Source organism: Pogonomyrmex barbatus, unplaced genomic scaffold, assembly GCF_055798465.1.
Source record: "Pogonomyrmex barbatus isolate J1 unplaced genomic scaffold, ASM5579846v1 scaffold4, whole genome shotgun sequence".
Taxonomy (NCBI): domain Eukaryota; kingdom Metazoa; phylum Arthropoda; class Insecta; order Hymenoptera; family Formicidae; genus Pogonomyrmex; species Pogonomyrmex barbatus.
The window spans coordinates 10315386-10333651 of record NW_028297138.1 but is presented as its reverse complement, the minus strand read 5'-3'; the positions used below and the strand labels follow the sequence as shown (position 1 = coordinate 10333651).

The 18266-nt window shown below is 40.8% G+C and overlaps 1 protein-coding gene across 9 annotated transcripts in view; it reads left to right on the top strand.

The window, feature by feature from the left end:
- Nucleotides 1–18266, top strand: part of LOC105423600 (uncharacterized) — a 383169-nt gene that overhangs the window by 239565 nt on the left and 125338 nt on the right. For 7 of the 9 annotated variants that reach the window (XM_089080981.1, XM_089080983.1, XM_089080979.1 and 4 more), the window contains one exon: nucleotides 930–1067. In XM_089080981.1, the coding sequence (XP_088937107.1) occupies nucleotides 930–1067 (138 nt within the window). Of the gene's footprint in view, nucleotides 1–929; nucleotides 1072–18266 lie in introns of all 9 variants that reach the window. The other 2 variants (XM_089080980.1, XM_089080976.1) reach the window with 1 other exon arrangement.

The following is an 18266-nucleotide window of genomic DNA, read 5'->3' as shown; positions in this document are numbered from 1 at the left end:
AAAATGCACAAAGTTTGGCGCATAGCTGTTCTCGTCGTATCGCGAAACCATCCGGAGTCTCAAGAGATCTCCACTGTCTGCGAGATCTTTCGAGTGTGCTCCACCGTTGTTGCCGTATAGTGGCGAGATATGCGAAAGATATGCAAGTTATGCTACTCTTGTGCAACTGAGAAATTCTCGTTCAGTCTGCAGTGGGTAATTTTGTCGCGCGTTGATAATAGAGTGGAAATACAGCTAATGAGTGCCCTAAATTAAAGTGTGTAATATATTTTTGGGAAACTCTTCTTGAATTGTACTTTCTTTAGATGTTTCCGTATCGTCAATTCTTTCGTTCAAAAATACCGAGAGAAAAAAAATGGAACTATTTCCATTAACAGATGATATTATGTGAAAAATGATAATGAAAATTTTGAATGCTGTGTATATAAATGGAATTTGTACGCGTTGTTTATAGAGTGAATTATTTTCGTGGTACGCATTTTTAGCGCGCGAAGAATCTTGTTCGTTTGTCAACGCCATCACTTGTCAATCTCAAGATTGCGTTAGCTGGCATCGAGACGAATCGGCGTCGAAAGAGATTTCAAGTGGACGCTTTCGTCTTTAGCCGATCGTGTTCTCTGAGTCGAACATATGCTATTTTACTTTTTAAATCCACATATTATTGCCATTCAATGACAAATACAAACCCGAAGTATGTGTCGAGAAGTTGTTTACATTGTTAGTACATTAGAAACTTCCGAAAGTATTAGATAAGCGAAGTGTTATGTTGGACAAAAAGTTTTTTGTATATTTGATAATTAATTAATTATGTAGTATATTGCAAATTTCATTTTGCATTTAGAACCATAAGCAAAATTAATTCACTTTGCATTACAAACATTGGTTGCTATGTGTAATATAACGCTAATGATTTATTTTTGCATTTTCAGGAAATGGAAATTTAGAGTTGTTCGATAGTGAGAGCGGGCCGGACCTCACGCTATCACCTCAAACCTTTACATCAACGGCGGAGGCCTTCATCAATGACAATAGCGACAGTCTCGGAGTTCCAGGAGACAACGATACCGGCAAGTTATTCTTATTCAATTATCCATTTATAATCTATTTGAGATGAAAAGGATCGTATTATGGAAAAAAGTGAATGCTTCATTTATTCTTGTCGAAAATAGCCAAAATTCAATAATTGACCGACGAGCGAAAGAGATCTTTGATGTACTACGAACTACGTCAAAGAATAATGAACTTTTTATTTGGCTTAACTCAATAATTTATCGCTAACGACGAAGTCTCGCGGCAATCCTCGCGTCGTTCCACAATTGAAATGCTTAATTTCTGAATTTCGACTTGGGATAAGACGATGAATCATGGGATAACTGCGACAATGCAATTCGCGTAACAATGATTTTAACGCGCGACTTCCCGTAATTCGATTTAATTCAATCTGCGAGAGTGCAAAACGTCGATGGGGCGCCGAGTCGTTAAGCGGCGGAACACGGGACAATGCATTAACGTAATTGTTGCTCTCCTCGTCAGTGGCACGTAGGAACAGCGGTTATAACTAGTTCGAACAAGTCAGAGGGGAAGGGAAAGCCGTTGTCGCGCGTGTGCCGCCGCACATAATGCCTATTGTTTCCGACAAGTATAAGGGGCCACCGTCGGGACAGTCGTGCACAAGTGCAACGCGCGCGTATTGTTTCTTGGGGAAATGTTGAGGGACAATCAGGACCAGCCGGTGGGTGTAACAGTAATTTCAATTATTACATTCCGCTTCCTACGAGCGAAGATAGCCATTAATTTGCTGCACCTGTGGAAAATAAGAAATTTTACGATGCTCTTTTTTTATATCATTTTTTTTTATAACATTTGCTAAAGAGAATATCGTAATATAAATTTTTGGTGGAGCGCAAAAATATAATACCTTTGAATCGATTACATTGTTTACATCGAACGATAGGCGCAAATTTATTTATTTGCTTCGGACCGACTTAACTAATCTTCTTACTTTTCTAACACGCGTGCCCGTGTTTTCGAGCATTTGGCATAACATTTTAAATCATCAGTCTGCTTCAGAAAATTGTGTTGTATATTCGGCATCAGATATTATTTTCTAAATAGCAGCTTTCAGCAAATGTGTTCCAATGAATCGCGCGCGTTCTATTTATAAGACGCGATGAAAAACGTCGCAGCTTGCATCTCTTAGCGACGTCATTAATATCATCGCGCCTCTCCCATGCGAAATTTAACGAATGTAGGTTGAGCCAAAAATTGTAATCAATGCGTATCGGGACATGTGTTCCGTATAAATTATTCGAGAAATGTTTCACACATACGGTTCACAATACGGGGAAGATATCGAGTTATATGCGTAGAATGTTGATTTAGCATATCCGTTTCGCCGATTTCGCCGCAAGAATGAATATTGCCGCATCGTAGTTCGTAGTATCGATATCGCGAATCATCTGATCGATGTCATTCAATTCGTCTCGATGATCGCGATTTCACGAGCCAAAGTTGCTCTGATCGTGAAACACGAGCCAACAATTACGCGCGTCATCACAGTGCTCGCATTACATTTCCGCAAGACGCATCGCACCCTAATTATGTTGTCCAAGTTTATTATCTCTTGTCTGAATGAGAAATTGTAAGTGGTTTTCGTAAATAATTTCTAATTGCACGAGAGACACAACATTAAAAAAATATTCAAAAAGAATTCTTTAAGAAACCTAACGTCATCAAAATTTCATCTAGAGCTATTTTTCACAATTTTTGAGTTTTATATTTTGAAATTCTGTAGACAAAAATGTTAGAGGTCCAGTTAAAATTTGATTAAAAGATATAGTCACACGTTCATAAATCGTAAAATCGGTTTAGAGGCGTTACCTATATTTATATTTTGTCAAATAGACTTTTTGATAAATCTTGCAAAACAACTCGTGCAATTCGAGCGCTTTTCATCTCGTTTGATTTTAGTTTCGTGTTCCTTATATTTCGCGGTATATAAGCTTCTTCTCCATTATTCTTTGATACTTTGTATATGTTGGGTGGATTTATTGGAGAGTCGGTTCGCGACAAGCGATACGCGCGCGTGAAAGAGGAAGACAGAGAGAGAAAGGAAGTCGACCCCGGATTTCGCCGCCAAACTCCAAACGAGCGCGGTCGGCGTAGCCCCTCTTTATGGGACGTGCGTATAGGGGTTGCACATAACTTTCATGCGAGTGTAAGTTCGTTAGAACAATTTCGCGGCGAGTGGTTGTACCGATGCGACGCGACGCGACGGTGCGGAGAGGCCGCAGAGCTTCCGACGCGGAAGGCCGCACGGATATGCGGCTCGCCTATGAATAAATCTCATCACGGCAAGACGGTATTTGAATATATCATCTGGCATAAGACATTCCAAGTATCATTTGTGCGACCGGCGTAATACGTGAAAGGAAATAATTTTGCCCTTTATATCTATCAAAATAAATGGCGATGAAATATTTCGGACGCGTATACTTAGCGAAGAGAATTAAATTTAATATTTAACGAATATCTCTGAATATTTCTATCGTGAAACCGAATCGCGGTTTCTCTCCAATCGAATGTACCTTATTCAGCTTTTGCAATGCTTACAAAATGAAGCTCGTTTTACAATAATAGCCGTGATATTTTTACTACCGTATTTTCGATACCACGCATTCGTTTCGCAAACGTATGCTACGATTTCCTAGTCCGGTAGTAATTGATATTTTGTTTTGTGCCAGAATTAATATACCGTCATGCGAATCATTTTCCTATCGGAGACGAAAGGAACAAATGTAAATTTCACGAGGAAAGTTCGATTTCGTGCTTCTCGCTGCGAAAGCAATCCGACACACCCTGATTGCGGGTCGCGTAAACGAATGAAACGAGCTGAACGGTCGGGTAATTCGCGATAGCTCCCATTGTTCTTGAAACAACGCCGTGAACTGGATAGTAAGAAGGCAAGAGCGCAATCGCAGTGAAACATGATGCAGTTTACTTCGGCGCACCGGTGGCATTCGTGATTTCGTCGAGTCTCGAGATGCATGTCGTTGTTTTTTATCAGCCCGCTATGTGATATATCCGACGTTAATTCGGCTCGTTTCGGCGATCCGGATTGATTTAGAAAAACAATGCTGCGCTTCGAAACTTTAAATTACTCTTATTCCCTCGTTTCGAAGAAATTATCAGTCTTAATATATCATTTCCATTCGACCAACGAGTCGAAGAAATGAGAGAGAAAGAGTTTCCCTCGTCGTTGTTAGGCATTCAGAAACTTCTTTCTTCTCTGCATTTATTGTTTTTTAACTTTATTGTCTTTAAATGTTGTTGACGCGGATTATCAACTTTTGCTTGGAAAGGCTCCAACTTTCCCTCGCGTTTCTCAAATTGATCATTTCAAGAAGCTGCAGCACGTTTTTCCTGCGTAATTGCATAAGTTTCGATTTTTGGAGTAGAGGCATCGATTACAAGAGATCGTGAACGATGATTATGACCAAGCTATCATTAGTAGTCGCTGCATATTCTATTTATGACTTGTGATTGATGTGGTATCAATATGCCCGAATCGTAATGGAGGTAGTTGCGACATGCGTTGATTAATTAACTACGACAATAAAATGTGATTTCCGACATAGGAAATCTGTAGAATCTGAAATGTATTGTTTATTGAGAGAAAAATGATAGATGCTGATGGGCACAGATGCCGTCCAGTAATTAAGCTACAATTAAGCTACAATCTAATACATATTGTTAAAATTTTATTACGCGAAATGTATATATTGTAACATCATTGTAATAATGTTTAATACTTGATTCTCCTCAAGTATGCAATATGCATTATATATGTCATTAAATCATTTTATATGTTATTAATTATGGTGGAATGCGTTATTGTCATTGACTAGCCAATGATCATAATGTCGAATTACGTTTCTTCAGATTGTAAGGTAAATTTTTTTATCATCTAATCTTAACATTATCTTAACAAAGAAATATCACTGTTACTTGATTACGCTATTTTACAATGATTGCAATATTTTATCGTCCTTAACGCTATTAAAGAGAAGAACGTTTCTGTAGAATTAAGATCTGGAATAATTCAAGTTTTTATGATGATAGATTAGATTTTTTCTTGGTGATAAATTCTGAAATTTGCTAGTCTTTCTGAAAGACACTCGAATATATTTTGGGTGCGTAATAATTTTTCTCTTTTTGTAATATCAATTCTTGATTTTGAGGATGAAAAAAAAAAACATTTAAAGGTGAAATGAAACATTTCGCACGTGATGACTTTTTTAATTTCTTTTTTGTTAAATTAGAAGGGAATGGAATTCCAGTTTAGGAGGTTTTTAGGATTGTTTTATTCGTCGATTAATTAACGAGAGAATGTTTCCGATAATACACGAGGAGAAAGAGGAGAAAGAGGAGAAAGAGAGAGACCGACGATAATGACGGCGTGGCGCATTGGCGATCGATACAACACCAGCCCAATGGCGCTCTCTAAATAATACTGATTGAAATTCGTCGATGCAATTGCAAAAATCTACAGCCCGCGGTCGTCGCGGTGCCAAGTTGGCCGAGGTGCAGAGATATCGAAATAGATCCGTAGGAAACTCGTCCTCGGATTTCTTCGTTCGCTCTTATCCTTTCTCGCCCTCGCGCTGTCCTCCTCCCACTCCTCCGTCTCTTCTTCCTTGCTTTTCATCCTCCGTTGGAGGGAATTCACTTCGTCGGGTAGTCCTCTGAGATTCCAATGCGCTCTCAAACACGCTGAGATTACGTCGGAGCTTATGGATTCCTTATCCAATCTTTCGATCAGCACTCGGCATCTTACGCTCTTAGAATCGCACGTCTACGTAGGATTCATTCGCGAGAAACTTGATTTTATGTGTCAAATGATGCTAAATTGACCCGAGTCTGGCGAACAACGGCATTCTCAATGGAAAAAGAGATTTTCCTTTAATGTAGACGCGAAAGTGAATGAAACTTATTAAATTTATGTCTAACTCCTTTGTGTTAGCAGAATAATACGTATTTAGAAAGAAAATTAATTGTTGACTGCAGTTTAATAATAAAACTCGAAAGATGTAATTGATTAAAGAATGTTCTTCTGATTGAAATTGACATCATTTGTTTGTAATAAAAGTTGTGATAAAAAAAAAACGCAACTAAGAAAGTAAAGAAAAACGAATCGAGGAGAAAAAAACCTAGAAAGGTGTACAGGAGTATCTTACAAAGTTTGTAACAACGTTTAGGAAAGTGTAGGCGATTTACACGTGTGATATCCAGTCGTGTGACGGGGAAGTTATGTAAAGAAAAATCTAATTTCAGATCGAGCACTCTTATATTCGCAAGAAATATTATTCATTTCTCAATCTCGATATTAGAGATTGCGTATCGATACTCGGCACGCAATATTAAAATATTCCCCGGAGATGCGAGGGATATTGATTTTCTAACGAATGGCGTCGACGTAACGATAATCGTTATTAACGGCGTTTAAATTGTATTTTCGATATTTCGGGGAACTATTACCGGTTATCGGTCCGACGAGGCGATTTTGCGAAGGCGCGTAAATATTGCAGTTTACATAAAAGCGCCAATGGATTACGGTCGTCGCCGGATCTGTGCGCCGATATAATCGTCCATGTACCACCATTATCCTCTCGACATTTCCGTAATGTGAAAGGCAGAGAGAGAGAGAGAGAGGGGGGGAAATGGGGTAAAAAGTAAAAGTGAGTGAATTTATGCTTCTGCCGGTTACCGATCGCGTTCTTTACTACTCTTAACGATCGTTCGTTCGACGTCGTATATCTCTTCCTCGTATCCCTTCGATAGTGCTCGGGCGCACTAATTTACACCAAAAGCCATAAAGGCCCAAAATGGTCCTTCCCGTTTCCCCGCGGTACGTAAACAGCATCGTAGAATGCTCGTTTCCGGGAGGGTCTCCTCACGGAGTCCAGAGGTCGGGGACACGAGATAGCAGGTGGCGGAAGGAAAAGCGTGGACGCAGGGGGATGTGCAATGAAGGACGCGGATGCGGGATGGCGGATGCGAGGAGAAAGACGAAGACGAAGGGTGGCTACGCGCGGAAGTGACGAGAATGGAAAACGGGACGAGAGCGAATGTAACGAGAGAGAGAGAGAGAGAGAGAGAGAGAGAGAGAGAGAGAGAGAGAGAGAGAGAGAGAGAGGGAGGAGGGAGGGAAGGGGAGAGGGAGAGAGAGAGAGAGAGAGAGAGAGAGGGGGGTGAGATAGGAGCAAAGGGACGGCCTGCTACAACCTCGTTGGCTCTAATGCCGGCTATTCAACTCTCACAATGCACTAGTAATACGTTTTCGCTGTCGTCCCGCTCGCGCTCTCGTCAGACACGATTGACGCATCCACGCATGCAGCCTTCGTGACACACTGTAGGCTCGCTCGTACAAAATGTGCGAATCGCTATTCGAATTTTAAGGGTGGGATTTCGAAATTTGTTCTCCGAGAAAAAAAAATCATTGACATTGTTTCGCGAACTTTGGAATGGCAGGTATTTTAAGTGCCTACTGATGAAAATAGAGTTTGGAGATATTTAATCTCTTCAGAATAAAATGATTGTTTTCTCGCTGAAATGCTGTAACGTTGAAGACTTTAATATTTTATTTATGTGAAAGTCCGAAAGTTAGAAGGGAAAAAGAAAGAAGCTTATTAGCCAAAAGAAACTGAGAAAAGACAAGGGATTTTCGAATTCGGAAAAAGGGGATACCAATGTTCATGCACTCGTATACACGTGCACGCCTGTCGGAGGGTTAATCAAATGTCGAAACGTTCGTCTTTGATCGAGTCGGGACAGGCACGGGCGCGTCTGTGAGTGAAAAGCTTCGCGCTCTTGAGCAGAGGCGAACTTAAATTGAAAAGAGGAAGAGGGAGGAAAAGGCTCTTCCTTCCTCTTTCGTTCTGCTAACATCACCCGTGTACAAGAGGAACGGGGGATGCTGGAAGACCGAAGGAAGGAGGAAGAGCCGGCAGCAGGGGTGGAGTTCTCCGCGACATAAAGAGTAAATAGCCGAAGGAGAGACGGAAGGAGGAAAAGATGAGAGGCTCGCCTTCCAAAGGAAAAGAACCGGTTGCGACCGGGTAAAGAGAAGGCGCGGAGGGTTCGAGGGGTTGTAGTGCATTTTAATAATCGCAACTAAAGCGAGTGGCAGCCACCTGGCAACGTTCAGAGCCGCGCGAATTGCCATTACGCCCGCTTTAGCGAGCTCCGAAAGTGGCTGAGTATTGAAATTAAGTGTTCTCCATCCGGAGGCGCGTGTACATCTTCCTCTTCCTCTTCGGAGACAACGTCGCGAAACGCCCCGCGACGTTCTTTGCCGCGCGCGCACGCGGGATCTCGACTAACGAAACGCAATTAATCATCGGTAAGTCGGGATTACCGGCCCGGGGCGGCTCTGATCGCGGTGTTTTATTTCTCCGCGTAATTAATTAAAATTTCTTGCAGCTTCTGCCCCGAACGACTTCTTGTTGCGCGATGCTTTCTCTCTGAATAAATCATTCGATGTCGCGAAGCTACTCGCGAATAATAATAATATTCCATGAAGAATCATTATTTTTTTTTTTTTTATATCCGTTTAACGCTTCTTGCAAATATCTTTTTGGAACTTTTGGAACTTTTGGACTTTTTGGAATACTTGCGCAAGGGAACTTCGGCAACTTATAAGTTTAAACTGAAAACATTTGTATTGGCAAATAGTTTGGGTTACGTCACTTCAAATTTCTCGCAGTTTTGACCTTTTTGTCATCTTTCTTGTTAGCAGCCTCCTTGTAAGTTTTTAATGTTAAGGATGCTAGTCGCTCTTTTACACTTTGAACGAATAATGCTGAGCGATTAGAAAACTTGTTGGGAATTTAATGCTCCAACATAAAGTATCTCTGAGATTGCTCTTCTTAATTGAATTGCTATTGACTTGCAAAGAGAATGCGCCTTATAAAAAAAATCCTGAAAGTTTTTAAAGTTTATTGAATATCATATGTCATATCTCAAGATGATTTAATATGACGGAATAATTTATAATAATTGATGAAGCGAGTTATACTTTGTTGCAATGTTAATTGAAAATTATTTATTTATCGTCGGAATTTAATATCTTCTTAATTTATGCTTCATACTTGATTCTAACTACTTTGCGAACGTTATATATCATTAGTATGGAAGCTTTTAATGGTTGAATTAAGTATTACGACACAAAGTCCGCTCGAAGGAAATGCCTTTACATTCTCTGAAAGTTTTCGTATTTCGCTTATAGAAAAATGGAAGATCGTATGTTTTATTCAAACCGATTAAGTAGCTTTATCTACGTCTATATTGCGTACAGATCGAATTGTATGAGAAAAAAAATTCCTTTTTTACTTCTTTTAGTATTAGTTAGGCTTCTTATTAACACTACTAAATATTCCGTTGTGCTTAATAATATGATATAATATAACTTTTGTTTTTGAGGTTGATATATTAATGCCAATGCTATCAAGAGATATATATGTTAGTCGTAATGCAGTAGGGCAAACGTTTCTTAAATCTTGCCTCGATACCAGGATGGAAAGTTAATTCGAATATTTAATAGTCCCACGAAATGGGCCTCGCCGATTAGGGCCGCGAGTGGTTGAACGTGCGCCGTTGAAACGTGGCGAGAATGGCCGAATAAAAACGTCTGGGTAGCAATTTGGAACGACGGGGGTAGGTAATTCGTGGCATCGGTGGTGGGTATTACGGGGTCGAAAGGGGAATCGACTCGTAGCCGCGTGCTCGTTCCACGAATATATTTTTATGCCCTCGCGTTTAATGCCAGGATCACGAAAACGGCCGGCACCGCGCTCCCGCTTATCGAAGTTTAAAGTAAAAATTAATTTTTCGTAGAGCAAAAGCGGAGAGAGATATGATAAAATAGATACGATCGAAATGATCGATGTTTCGCGCATAAGTGTATAAGAAATCAGATTAGTTTATTTATCATTAAAATAGATGATAATGATATAATAAATGATATTGATACCAAAATTCGTGTAATTTATTGGAATTATACGAATCAAACAAAGCGTTTTCTGTACACGCTACTTCAATATTGCAATTATTTGGTATTGTACAATTACAATTATATACTAGTAATTGTTCCGTCGTTATTAACCATTTCGCGAAATCCTTCAAGTCGCGCTTATGTTCCGCTTACGCTTTCCACTTTCGTTAGTCATAAGATCGTAAAGTAAGTTTCTGATTCGAAATGAAATGGGACGTCGATTCAGGCGGGAATACTTAATTACGTATTTCGACGCACCATTTCGCTGATGACGAATGCTCCATCCCGCATTGATATGCAGCCAAGAAGTAAATTGATCGAGACAGGTCACGGCGGCGGGAGGGCGGAACCATGACTGAAATTCGACCACGGACCATCTACTCTGTTCCCGGTTTCTCCGTGACATCCACAGTTTCTATTATGCGCCCCGACGTTCCCGCATTCGCAACGCGTTCCGCATCGCGGCGGGAGGCATACGTCACGACGGTGAACCCGGTGACAGAGGGAATATGGGACAATTCAGTCGAAACGCGGTATATGTATACCGTGCGTTTTTATTAATCGCAAAAGACCGTTTGACGTTACAATCGTTTCGATGATCATCTTACGCGATTACGCATCGTCCGATGCATTTTGACGAATATATTTTGAGTTTTATACATTTATTTATATTCCATCGCGTGTCGAAATTTTAATTCTATTTTTAACCCCTATTTTGAATTACCAAAAATTTTATCGAAGGCGGCTGAAAATTTTTCTTTTAGAAAATAGAAAATAGAAAATTGTTCGTTTATTTATTTCAGATGCAAAATAGGAGCTCAATTTCTACAACTCTATCATAATTCTGTAAACTTTAAAGCTAAAATCTCACATACACAAAAATAGAAATAAAATTTTTGATAACTTAGACGGTTTCATATTTATGAGATAATTACTGAATAAAATTGATGAAGTAAAAGAATACAAGAAAAGTAACATCCTCAAGAAAAGTAACTATCATTGTTTAGCGAGCTGAACGTTCAATGAGAATGTAGACTATTGAAAAGTTCGTTCTCTCGCTTTATGTAACCACAAAACTCTATACATCTGTAGGAACCGAAACATTCTTCTCTCGCCAACTTCTTATTATACTGTGCCATCAATACGCTCCTGGTTGGGTCCATTACCGTCTCTTTTCTCGCGTACCCGTCGTCTGTTGTCACATAATTGCCTCAAAGGAAGGGGACGCGTTTCTCCATCCGCTATTTTATTCGGCATACCGACCGCAGTCAGCCCCGCCTTGTCAATATTATCGCGATTCGTAACGTCGACGTCGACGACGTTACGAGCGCCAGCGTCGTCGTAGGCGGGAGAGAGGGCGAGGGGAGGGGGGGCGACGGAAAGGCAGAGGAGAAGCGATGAAAAGAAGAGCGACATTACGTTCTCCTTTCCCCTTTCGGCGTAGGAAGCGGCAATTTGCCTCGCCGCCACTTCGCGAAAATCACCTCGAGGTGCTCTAGACGCCGCCTTTCTTCGGAGATATCATCCGCTCGGTGCTTCCGAAGTTTCATCGTGGCCAATAGCAACGAGGAAGAACATTTAGTCCTATAAAGTACCGGGCGCGCTCTACCTCGGTTACCTCGACGCTAGAAATTGTTCTCGAAATGATGCCCGATATCGCGACCTTCCACTCGAATCTCGTTACCGAGGGGATGTTGCGAGCATGATTAATCGAACCATGTCGGTGGTTACAATTACAGCAGCTATTCATTACTCGAAGAGGAAGATGTCACTTTGTGAGAGTGATGTTTATCTGTTTCGTTAGGCGGTATGAGGCGTCCACATTTGGAATTTATATAGCATTGTGCCGGAAGTTATATTCTAAAATAGTTTTCTAAAATTTAAGTGTTACTTGAACATTTCGAAGATTAATAAGTTAATTTAATTTTCAGATTGAACGAATAATGAAATTCTGCTTTTCAGTTAGCAGATGATAAATTTTCATTTTGATTCATTTTGATAATTCACGACATTCTTTGAAAAATTTTATTTCTCTTTTATGGTTACGTTGAAAGATTTAAGCTCCCACTGCTCGTGGCGATAAGCGGAAACGCGTTTGACAGCTTATTCCGCAAATCGCGCGACAGATATAAATGAGAAACGTGAACAGAGATTATAGGGTAGTTCTTCGTATTTTTACACCGCACGCGCTCCGTGTTTCTTTTTCTCTTGCGCGTTCTAAAGTAGCACCATGTACGTTTCTCTTTCACGCGTGCACGCATTCTCTTTTAATCTTTTAATTTTTCCATATCTTTTGTACACACGTAAGCGATTTCATAGCATTAGAGTCGGAATAAAATCGGTCATTTGCACTTGGGAGAAAGATACCGCTCGCCACACCCATTGACAATTCACAGAATGTTGAATAGCTCATAATACACAAAACGTTTTGGCGATTCGTGGAATTCGAATGAATGAGAAGTAGAATAAAGGTACATTTATCGCTCTTGTGCCATACGTCACTAGAAAATATAATCAACATTCATCGATGTAAATTTTAAAAATGTAAGAATTATTAACAATTTATCACATTTATATTAGCGTACAGTGAAATTTTAAGTGGACATGAGAAAGAATGAAGCCTCATTGATTTACCATAAATATGCAAATCTTAGAATAATATAATTAACATTTTTACCCGCGTAATTTCAATATCGAAGAGTACTTCTCAGCATCGATACCGAGTTAATTGAAAATAATTTCGATATCGAAAAGAATTTTGCGAAGCCCGCCGCTATTCTGTCGGTCGAGAGAAAATTGAGTTTGCGGTTGCATTTAACCCGTAAAATAGCTCTGCGTCTGTTTTGAATTTTCGATTTTGCAGCCCTGCCGCTTTCCATCGCCCGACCTTTGTATCCATTCGGTTTAAATATTCCACCGTGCATTATGTATGTATAAGCGCGTAACGTTACGGTTAATTTCAAAGTGCAGTCGCGGCGTGTAGTCGACGACGTATTCTCCCGACTTTTCGCTCGCCGCCCGCGTTTTCGAGGAGCGCGAGGGAAGAAGGACGAGATGTGGAGGATACGGCATAGTGATTTCGCGGCGAGTGCCGCGAGAAAAGCGATAGCTTCCCTCGCAGGAGCGAGGAGAAAGGGTGCTCTTTTCTCGCGCGTCTTCGCTTCCCGTGTAATGGATTCAAGTATAAATATGAATTTCCGCAGGAGAACGCATTTAATTATTCTGCGCGAGCGTGCACCGCCGTTTCCATCTCGCTTCTCCTTCCTTCTTTTTTTCCCTCTCGTCCGCTTTTTCCTTTCTTTATCTTCTCGGTTGCTGCGTCCGCGCGCGAGTTAATGAAAACGTCACGAAGATTTGCATAGACAGCGCGGCGAGAGAACACACCGCGCTTATAATCAATTCTGCGCGATCCGTGTGTGATTCAATTACTCACTCAATTACTTACAGCCCAATTATTCAGCGCTACCGAAGTTTCTCGTAGGAGAAATTGTGCGGGACGATCTCTCGAGGAATTTTATTCAAACTTAATTTTCTTTCTCTCTCTCTCTCTCTCTCTCTCTCTCTCTCTCTCTCTCTAAGCTCTTGAAAATATATTTATTAGTTGCTTTATTTAATGAACATACATTACCTGAAAAAAAAAAAAAACAACAAGACTGAATTCTCCTTATATTTTCTCATTCTATCTCATTCCATTTCGTAACTTCTTTTCTGTTTCTTTTAATGCCAGAAAAAAGTTTTCTTTCACTTTACCACTGTACTTTCCGCCTTAAATTGTTTCTTATTATTATGCCTTCTTCTGTTTCATAATTAGCTTGTATTATAACTCCTCTGAATGTATTTTTCCTCATGTTGTTATTCATGTTATTCAGAGGAGACTTAGGTTTCAGAATATGAAATATTATTCCACTTTTACTCTGTCATTTATTTTTATACAGGACGCATTCCACGACAACGCGTATTTTTTTTTTTAGAAAAAATTAACTCTTCAAGTTTCTTAAAAAAATTCTTTGATTAAATTAATACCAAATTTTCAGATCCTCTCTGTGTTTTTTTACACTTTATATCGTTGAGTGTTGAACATTATAAATAATTTATTTTATTTCCATTGATATAATGTATGAGAGAGACATCCTTCATTGTATTTTTATGGTGTTAGTTTAGGATAAGTCGCAAGACATGGCTGTGCGCTTTTCTCATGTTCTATCCTACTGGAATACGCGAAGTTACGTGACACGTCGCGACACCTCTTTGTACTCTCGGCCGCTATTATCCTGAGAAAGTACTTTGCCTTCGATGTCACGTCGAAAAACTTTCCGGCAGGGAGAGAGATGTATTCTCTCGCCGGTGTATGTATTCATCCGTCACTTCGACGTAGCATATATCCCTCGTCAACCTCTCTGTCATCCGAACCTCTACGATCTGTCCTGCTCGTATTCATGATGGCGGACACGAAATCCATTCTCGCGGCTTTCGTGTTTAGAAAAGTAAAGGCAGATAGTGATTTTTCTATGGGACTTGGAGCTGATAATCCTTTGACTCCGAGATGAATAATGGGATTACATTTGGAAATGTTAAATAAAACTTTTTATAATTTGGTCGATATTTAGGAAATTTTTAGAAGAAAATATGAGAAATTCATATGAGATAAAAGAATCCAAAAATTTGCCTTTTTTTTAAATACGATTTAAATATGATAGATAATCACGCACAGAAGTAAACATTTTACGCGTTAAAAAAGTACGAATTTCTTCTTTATCTTTAAAAATTCAATTTTTCTCCCCCGAATAAATTTATTTTACGGGATCTCTTGATTTTACATTTTTCCATATAGATTCAATCCAATGACGAGGATTTTCGTTCTTCTCCCTTGTTTACTCAGTAGACACAGAAGATTTTACGAAACTAGATAGACGACAATATGTTGTTAAGAGAGATAGCGATGGGAGAGAGAGAGATGGTTATATGAATGAAGTAATCGATAGGCAAATTCAAGAACTGACGAAGGCTTGTTCGCGCAGAAGACATACGGGAAGTTTATGGTCATAGTTTACTTTCTTACCCCGTATACACGTTCGCGTGTAAAAGCACATTCTCCTGTCTTTCACACTCGGTTGCCATCGTACAATAGATCTCGCTTGTCGATGAAAAGTTCGCTTGCGCAGAAAGAAAAAAGGATTCTCGCGGTCTGCCGAAGAAACGTGGAGGTTGACCGTTAAGAAAACGTGAGTCTTAATACACTTTCTCAACTCCTTCACGATTTTCTACGTGGATCCGACGTGAATGATTTATGGCGACCCCCGCGTCTTTTCATTCGTGCGAAGAAATTAATTTAAACTATATTTCCGCAATCTTCGCGCAAATGACCGTACGGGGTGTCTCCCGGATTGTCCGCGCATACTTTTATCTAGGAAAATTCCTTCACGATAAAATGAATTAATAGCAGAAACGTGAGAGCCGCGTAATTTTCCGCGTTGGCTTACTTCCCGAAATTACTCGGCAATAAAACTGCACGTCGGTATGTTGCGTATAAAATGTAGCATGTAGAGCACAGGATAGTCGAGCGGAAGGATGGGGAAGATACGAAGAAGGAAAGGGCAGAATCAGAGAGAAAGAGTGCGAGGGGGAAGGGCAGGAAAAGAGAGAGACAGTCGACGGAAACATCGCGCGCGGTTTCGCTCTTGACTCTGCTCCATAATTTTATTGCTTTATCTCCCATGTTTGCGGCACGATGGAAAAAGAGGGGGAGGGGGAGGGGAGAGTAAAAGGATACTTTATTTGCTGGCAGGAATTCTTTGCGTGCGAATATGATTGTCGAAATGTGATCTGCGTGCGTTAGTTGTGAAGTCAGTCTTGAACTTCTGATTTGATATTCATTGATGATTCCTTCCGAATGACGTAAACAGATATCCTTGAAGTGAGAAGCGAATCTTTTGTTCTCTCCTCCGATGGACGAAATAAGATACTCTTGTATCGAATATCGATTTCATTGTGATCGCCCGTAAGTCTTGATAATAACTGACGTCAAATGTATTTCTGGCGTCTTTTTAGCAATATATATATATATATATATATATTTAGCCTGGAAGGCAGTCTGGAAGGATTAAATTTCAATCTTCCTGACGCAAAAAGAGCCAGGATACACTCTTGGCACGAGAAAGTTCGCGCGGCATAAGTACGCCTGCATTATCTCTGAAGTTTATTAAGGATTTCTAATGTCGTCACCATACAGTCATTCATCATCACTCCGCTTGCTGTATGCTAGATTTTCGAGGGGATTTTCCGAAAGGGTTTTCTCTCGCTAGGATGCAGTCGTCGATCCGTAGTCACCCGTAGATCTTCTCGCTAATTCACATATCATGCTCGCCGTCGGCACGCCGGCATCATTATCCACGTGAACTTTTCCGCACCGTAAGCTCCCGGCATCGATACACATCTTGACATTGTGTAACGTGAAAAGAGTCAACGTACACTTTCGACGCGGTGGCGCGGAGGCGCATAACGTCGGGCAAACAGCAGCCAGGACAATGGGGGATACGGCATGGTGTAACAACGAGAAACCTGCGAACGGCCGGGACACACTGTGGCACCCTTTCATTGTTATTCGCGCTCTCGATACCCTCCGGCCAACGGCGGCAGCGGCGCGTGTGTTGGGTGTTCTTTCGCGGTATATACGACACTTGGAGTCCCCGATGGCACTTCCACCGAACGGCTGACCCGACAATGGACCACTCCACTCCAGTCGAGAGAGGGCGAACCATTCCTATGCTAACGGCCTTTCACGCCAAGTGCAGCCACCGCCTCCAGAGCAGTGAGCGTTCCTGGCTGGATTCACAGACGCGACACGCACACATACACACGCAAAAATGTATACGCGCCCGTATATGTGGCCGCCGTGCACACAGAGAGGACGCGGACAAAACCGGGCTGGTCTCGCGCGCATATATTTACCCTCTTGACTTTCGACGACGCGGGGACCAAGGGACGAGCACGAAAAACCATTTCCGGCCTCCGACACTGCGTGCACCCGCCGGTGCCGGTGGCCAGCGGCAGAGCAGCCATCGACAAAGAGCCGATTCCTCGCCGATACTCGACCTCGCGGATCGAGTTCCGGCGCTGCGCTTTCGACTTTGCGAGAAAATCCGCTCCTGCGTAAAATCACTCTCGCATTTATGGCCCAATGCCTATTTTCCCCCCTCTATCTCTCTCTCTCTCTCTCTCTCTCTCTCTCTCTCTCTCTCTCTCTCTCTCAGGATATTAGCAAAGGTAAATTAAAATCGCAGATGTGTGCGCAAACGCGTTGAAGTTGTACTTTTCCGGTGACCCCAGCGGTGATCGCTGGGTCGCGATTCTCTCGGGACGGCTTTTTAGGTAATTGCGTGTCCCTTTTACGATCAATAATCGATGTAATGTGTAAATATTTACGAACATAAATTTGAAACGTTCCAGCTGATTGCACTCTGCGGTCGTGCAGGCGCACAATTCGCAAACGATATCGATCATTCGAAATTGTCGATTTCTCGAACAGTTTGAATAAATCTTCCGCAAATTTCAGTCATGTTTATTTTACTAAGACTTAATAGCGACATTTATTATTCCTAACTTATTAAAGCGCTGACCTATATATTTTTTATACTAGTAACTTTTTTTATAGATAAAAGATTTAGTCTGTAATTTTAATTGATGGAAAATTTAATGAGAAACGTTTTATATTATTATTTTTTTATTTTATATGTAGACATAAAACGCGTTTTTTTTTTTGATGTATCTAATATTATTTTTTTTAAAACTTTGATCATATCACTATTCCTCTATTCTAAATTAATTTAATTAAAGGGAAATAAATCGGTGTAATAATAATAATAATAATAAAAGAAGACGCGACGCGAGTGACTTGACTAATTATTTCGCGATATGGATGCATGGATGATGAGTCCCGTGAAGCTGAAGGGCGATAATCTCCGATAAACGGCGAGAAATTATCGATGCTTTGTGTATGCCTGAAAAGGCACCGCCGTGTCACCTATCACCGTGTCACCTGTCGTCGTCTAGCAACAAGTGGCGGTAGGCCGCGACTAAAATAGTATATTCATTAGACTCCTTTTATCAGCGATCCTCGCACGTCGTCAGGGAGAACGATGATAAATTAGACATTAGTCCGGAGCCTCGACACGGGCGCGTAGCGTGTGTCAAGCTTCGTGTGCGTTCGAAAGTTTCG